The 7,336-nt window shown below is 31.0% G+C and overlaps 1 protein-coding gene across 1 annotated transcript; it reads left to right on the forward strand.

Moving 5' to 3' along the window:
• The first annotated feature begins 1,299 nt into the window (after window positions 1–1,299).
• Window positions 1,300–6,660, forward strand: LOC111621287. Its single transcript, XM_023363373.1, has 4 exons — window positions 1,300–1,893; window positions 1,968–2,180; window positions 5,750–6,286; window positions 6,361–6,660. Exons 1-4 carry the CDS (start codon window positions 1,369–1,371, stop codon window positions 6,595–6,597), a joined length of 1,512 nt encoding a protein of 503 aa, XP_023219141.1. The 5' UTR covers window positions 1,300–1,368; the 3' UTR covers window positions 6,598–6,660.
• The last annotated feature ends 676 nt before the right edge of the window (window positions 6,661–7,336 follow it).

Consider the following 7,336-nt stretch of genomic DNA (forward strand, 5'->3'; position numbering starts at 1 on the left):
TACAGTGGTGATATTCAGCGGGTTCGCACAGGTTCGGCCGAACCCGTTGTTAACATTTTCAAAGTTTTTCGAACCTTGTTAAACACATGTAACATTTCTCAATGGTTTGATTCTTTTAAAAATATTGAAATATACGTATTATACTCTGTAACACTACTAAACTAGAGCCTTCCGATGCACCATTTGAGCGAAAAAAAAATTGTTAAGGAAAAATTTTCTGTTAGCGAACCCTTTGTTAAATATTTCGAATGTCATCACTGTATATATATATATAAAACATTGTGAATGTTAATAACGAGTAAAGTCTCATTAAGTATGACTCTACTCGAGATATGACACATAATCCTCTTTAATCTCCCAACCCCCTCGACCATTAATCAGCAAAATTTAATATTACCAATCCCCCTAATACACAAACCTCTCTGCAAAATGTCAGAAATTTTCGATAAAAGACACAGGAGTTATAAGCTTCAAATAGAGTGAACAAAATTGTGACACACACACACACACTTCCATACTTACAGAAAAAAAAACATCTTTGAATTGTGCAATTATTATAGACCATGAGCGATATAACGTCAGCAATCTCCTCTGACAATCTCTGCTCAAGATTTCTTCATTTGGTAAAATTAATTTAATGAAGAACATCATCCAAAAACAAGATTTTCAGTTTTCTTGGATATCAGCTTCAAGTATATGCACTTGCATTATCATAAAGAGTTGTAGGGCAGTAAAGCAGTCAGTTTATCGTTTTTGGGATCCAAATTCGAGCCCAATTCATATTTTATAATTTATCTGTAGTAGTATGGGTCGATGCACAGTCCCACTTTCGCAGACTGATTCCATTTCAGATTGGACTATACTAAAAATGGATCTAATTGTGGCAAGTTACATAACCCGGTGCGTCACGATAATTAATCGTTTGTTTTATCAATCTCAATTCATATTACAGTTTTGAAGGATTTTCTTTTGAGATCTGAACTCAGGTATATAAAATATAATCTTTTAGTATAAATCACGCTGGAAAAATATTTTTATTTTTCTGCATTTTAGAATTCTTTGGATACTTTTTAAAGATTATGTAATAATATTTTCCATGTCTTAAATACCGTTTCTAGTTCGAGTGACATTTTACAATGATTTAAAAAGTGATCAAATAGGATTTATCAAATATATTTATAAATATTTTACACTTTAAACTCAAAAACGAAATTGAGGAAACTTCATGTAAATAGAAAATGTTTACATATCGTTAAGAAACCTCCCATTATATTTATTCTATCAATAGATAAAGTAAAATTTAACCTTCAAAGTTAATTTCCTCGTATTTAAATTGGAGTGAAGAAGCTGTGCTGATATTCTCTTAAAATGCTTTGGTTTATATTTATTACTATTCGAAATGTTTTATTGTTATTGACAACGATTTTCGTATTATTTCTAATTATTTTGAAGACATCTAAAAGAGTCCAAGACAGATGGTTCGCTTTCCTTTTAGAGAAAATACTTAAAATAAATATCGAGAAAAACATTGCTGCGGAAAAACAAAAACTATTTACAGAATTGAAACTGGTTAAATCAAAAGATCCTCAGAGATTAAACGAGGGAAAAGTTAAAATTTTGGAAATTGGAGCCGGAAGTGGCTCAAATTTTAAGTATTATCCAGAGAATACCTCCTTAATTTGTGTAGAACCTAATAATAATTTTCAGAAATATTTTCAAGAGAATCAAAGCAAATTTCCAAATGTAAAATTGGATTTGTTTATTTGTTCCGGAGCAGAAGACATGAAGGAAATAGAAGACGATAGTGTGGATGTAGTCGTATCCACTCATGTACTTTGTAGTGTTAACGATGTGCAGAAAGTCTTACAAGAAGTGAAGCGAGTTTTAATGAAGGTAAGTGATGTTTATTTATCCTGCGAATACTTTTGCGAAAAGTGTATAAAATGGAAAAAATATTTTCCATTTAGGGAAGCCGATTCTATTATTATGACCATCAAATTTCTCCAGAGATGAATTTTACCGTAATCTTTTCTAAAATAATCGAGCCAGTTTGGAAGATACTTGGAGGAAATTGTCATCTGACTAGAGACATTGGAAAAGAAGTGGAACGAGCAGGATTCGAAGAAGTATCACAATATTATAAATATATTGATAAATTTCCATTTATTGTAAGATATCACGTTTTAGGATATGCAACAAAATAAAGGATGAAATCCATTTTCTTGAATTTAAAATAGATAATATTTAAGATAATAATTATCAATTGTTAACAGTAGAAAAATAGTTATATTAATTCTTAAAAATTAAAAAGTGTATTTGAAATTATAAAATTAAATAATTTACGTAAAATGTCAAATATTTTTGAATTAATTAATACGGATTTGGATTTAAGGGTTACGATACAAGGGTTAAAAGCTACAATAGGAGGCTGGGAAGTAAGGGACAGAATCCGACATATCCGGAACAGACTACTACTGAAAAATTCCTAAAGTGGCTCATCCGAACTCGATTTCAGATCCACTACAGTTGGAAGCTGACTCTTTAATTAACCGTTTCGATCATCCGACCATTACCAGGAAACATTTAGAAAGATCAGTTTATTTTAGACACCGCAAAATTTTTTAACTTTTTTTTTCTTTTCAGTTTTGGGCAAATAAAAAGTCGTTAAGAGCTAGATCAAGAGTTTGGTTTGACTTATTTGGTTACTGCAACGCGACACGTGGTTGATTCACCCAGGTTAAATGCCTCCCGGAAAGACTTTTATCGGAATTTGGTCTTATTTAGGTATTACAAACGTGAAGAAAACACGGAAGACTCTACGTTGCCAGTTAGTTGACGAGGCGCGAACTCACGACCAACTACCAGTGTTCAGTGGTTTGCTAAATTGGGAGAATAGTTATATTGTGAGAGTAGCAGTTCCAAGGTTTTTCAGAGAAGTAATGATTGTAATGGCTGTGTGTGGCATAAAAAATTGAGATTGTCCACAAGTTGATTATTAGTTATAGCAATTTTCCAGTTTCAAATCGTTTATGTCACTTTTCTCATTTTTGTCTCTTCCTGCCATGTGAGCACTAGGAGTNAAATGTTATTAAACACTATCTTAAATATAAACAGTATCTTTCACCAATATAAAATATTTCTTTCATTAGTTAAAATATATCATCATCAACATTAAGCAAATAACAGTTTTAATATTAATCCAGAAATAAATAGAAATGAATCAAATTTATAAAGAAAGATTAGATTTACATACAAGCAAAATAAGCTTCTGTTTAAGGACTACACAAAGCTATTATAATGCCTCATAATTTTATTATGTGGTAAAACAAGAAAGGTTTCTTGCATATTGCATCTTACGGTCACAAGTTCAAATCTAGTTCTGTATCTAGATGACTTCAGCGATTCAGAAAATAGTACCAACACCAACATTTTGAATGTAATTGTGCCAATTATACACGTATACATAAAAATTCATTTTTACATAATATATTGAAAAATTTTTTATGCAAAACATATATAATATCTGTTTTGGATCCGGTGGCATGGCCATGGCGGCTCCGGACATCTGATCCTGCATGGCACGGGTCTGATCGGCGGCTAGTATAAAAGCGTAATGACGACATTATTATGGTGATTAAAACATTTTAAAAGTTTTCATTGATTTAATTCTTAAATACTTTCGAANAGTACCAACACCAACATTTTGAATGTAATTGTGCCAATTATACACGTATACATAAAAATTCATTTTTACATAATATATTGAAAAATTTTTTATGCAAAACATATATAATATATAAATTTAAGAGATTTTTCTGAAAGGAAATGGCCAAGGAAATATTTTCGATATATCTGACCTAATTGAAATCAAAAAACAGAAAATATAACAGTAGAATATTTTTTAAAGAATTGCTTCTAGACCTACAATTCCTTTCAATTTATTACTTGTAGAGGGACAACCTGCAATCTTTGCCTGATGATAATGGCTGCGTTCAGCAGACTCAACAGTTCCAGAGCCATTGAGTATTTTTCTGCCAATCACCCTCTATAGTAGTGCTGTTTTGGAACGTGTTTGATATTTTGAAGTCACATTTAGTAGCATTTTTCATTTATGATACTTGAAACTGACCAATGATGGCTGCTTTTTGTTCCAATGCCTACATCACTCATCGCTTAGCAGATGTAACTACATAAGAGCTACCGATTGAAAAACCTTTGCACAGATTACAACTGTTGACTCTGCTGAATGCAGCTATTAACTTTTGGCATAGATTAAACCTTTCATATCATCTAATATTGAATTATTTTACATATATATGTTTTAAAACCAAAATATTGTTGAAAATGTGATAACTGTTTCCAAATCAAAGATAATGATTGATATTTAACATTATTTCTCTGAAAACAATGTGAATTAAATATCTCTACTTTTAACAAAGAATAAAGTAAAAAAATCAATTGACAGGCATTTTTATTTTCTCGGCAGATTCTTTAAATCATATCTTATCAAATTTATTTACTTTTTATATTTATTTTCAATGTTAAAACTCACATTCACTTACAATTCAATACAAAAAAAAAACTCATATTATTCAAATATTTACATTTATTTTACAAAGTTATTGTGTCATTCAAACTTGAATTAACAAACCCTTAAAGTATTTGATGAAATTTTAAATATATAAATAATTTTCTTTGAAAACTCACCATATTAACCAAATTATTAACAACGTGCCGGCAACTCAAGACAAATGAAACTTTACAGATGTGTTGCCAGATCACATTAACATTTATTTATTTTCAATGTTGCCAGATCAGAACAGTAATAATATTTAACTGTAAAATGTGACGTTCGTGTTCGTTTTAAATGTCTAAATTACTGCAAAATAGTATATACATAGAGAGAGAGAGAGATAAAAATTATTTACTTTAAATAAAAATAATGACGCCCGGATGGCCCAGCGGTTAAAGTCTGGGGACCCGGGATCCTATCCGACGCACAGTGGGACCGAATCCCAAAAAGCTGGCCAAAGTCGAAAAATACAGTTTAAGTTCCGGTAATTTCTAGTCGTGGGTTCGGTTGGATAAGAGTCCGAAGGTCGAATTCTAGACTTTAGCGCCCCCTATCCCTTATACCTGCTATTGTAGTTTAGTTGAAAGGGGACCCTCAATCGAGATAGACGCGTCATGCAGTAAGCAAAGATTTCTACGCTATATTCAAGAGAGTGCCAAATCTCTAAAAATCAATCGAATTTAAATTTAAAAAATGGAATTTGCAGCTGCAAGTGAGTAGAATATCATTATGTAACTCAAAGTTGATAATAATACTTTATGTGATAACAGTAAACGAATGATTTGTACGAAAATGAACGGAAGATTACAACAGAAAATTTTAAACATGTAGAGAAAAGTTCATAAATTCTGTAGAGTTCTGCGACTGGACCGATCGCATGTTGTAGATGGAAGTATTATTAAATAAAAAAAGTTAAAACTAGCTGCAACTAGCTGCAATTGTGTCATTGGNTAATTTAAAAATTTAAACATGATTATAAATTATGAAACTTAAAATTTTAATAATGAACACTTTTATGATTTTTGTTTTATATTTTCGAAAATAATAAATATTATAATTATTTATAAATGTATAAATAAACCTCCCATTATATTTATTCTATCAATAGATAAAGTAAAATTTAACCTTCAAAGTTAATTTCCTCGTATTTAAATTGGAGTGAAGAAGCTGTGCTGATATTCTCTTAAAATGCTTTGGTTTATATTTATTACTATTCGAAATGTTTTATTGTTATTGACAACGATTTTCGTATTATTTCTAATTATTTTGAAGACATCTAAAAGAGTCCAAGACAGATGGTTCGCTTTCCTTTTAGAGAAAATACTTAAAATAAATATCGAGAAAAACATTGCTGCGGAAAAACAAAAACTATTTACAGAATTGAAACTGGTTAAATCAAAAGATCCTCAGAGATTAAACGAGGGAAAAGTTAAAATTTTGGAAATTGGAGCCGGAAGTGGCTCAAATTTTAAGTATTATCCAGAGAATACCTCCTTAATTTGTGTAGAACCTAATAATAATTTTCAGAAATATTTTCAAGAGAATCAAAGCAAATTTCCAAATGTAAAATTGGATCTGTTTATTTGTTCCGGAGCAGAAGACATGAAGGAAATAGAAGACGATAGTGTGGATGTAGTCGTATCCACTCATGTACTTTGTAGTGTTAACGATGTGCAGAAAGTCTTACAAGAAGTGAAGCGAGTTTTAATGAAGGTAAGTGATGTTTATTTATCCTGCGAATACTTTTGCGAAAAGTGTATAAAATGGAAAAAATATTTTCCATTTAGGGAAGCCGATTCTATTATTATGACCATCAAATTTCTCCAGAGATGAATTTTACCGTAATCTTTTCTAAAATAATCGAGCCAGTTTGGAAGATACTTGGAGGAAATTGTCATCTGACTAGAGACATTGGAAAAGAAGTGGAACGAGCAGGATTCGAAGAAGTATCACAATATTATAAATATATTGATAAATTTCCATTTATTGTAAGATATCACGTTTTAGGATATGCAACAAAATAAAGGATGAAATCCATTTTCTTGAATTTAAAATAGATAATATTTAAGATAATAATTATCAATTGTTAACAGTAGAAAAATAGTTATATTAATTCTTAAAAATTAAAAAGTGTATTTGAAATTATAAAATTAAATAATTTACGTAAAATGTCAAATATTTTTGAATTAATTAATACGGATTTGGATTTAAGGGTTACGATACAAGGGTTAAAAGCTACAATAGGAGGCTTGGAAGTAAGGGACAGAATCCGACATATCCGGAACAGACTACTCCTGAAAAATTCCTAAAGTGGCTCACCCGAACTCGATTTCAGATCCACTAGAGTGGGAAGCTGACTCTTTAATTAACCGCCTCGATCATCCGACCATTACCAGGAAACATTTAGAAAGATCAGTTTATTTTAGACACCGCAAAATTTTTTAACTTTTTTTTTTCTTTTCAGTTTTGGGCAAATAAAAAGTCGTTAAGAGCTAGATCAAGAGTTTGGTTTGACTTATTTGGTTACTGCAACGCGACACGTGGTTGATTCACCCAGGTTAAATGCCTCCCGGAAAGACTTTTATCGGAATTTGGTCTTATTTAGGTATTACAAACGTGAAGAAAACACGGAAGACTCTACGTTGCCAGTTAGTTGACGAGGCGCGAACTCACGACCAACTACCAGTGTTCAGTGGTTTGCTAAATTGGGAGAATAGTTATATTGTGAGAGTAGCAGTTCCAAGGTTTTTCAGAGAAGTAATG

The sequence above is a fragment of the Centruroides sculpturatus genome, unplaced genomic scaffold, assembly GCF_000671375.1.
Source record: "Centruroides sculpturatus isolate CEXI.00-Female unplaced genomic scaffold, Cexi_2.0 scaffold86, whole genome shotgun sequence".
NCBI classification, from domain to species: Eukaryota; Metazoa; Arthropoda; class Arachnida; order Scorpiones; family Buthidae; genus Centruroides; species Centruroides sculpturatus.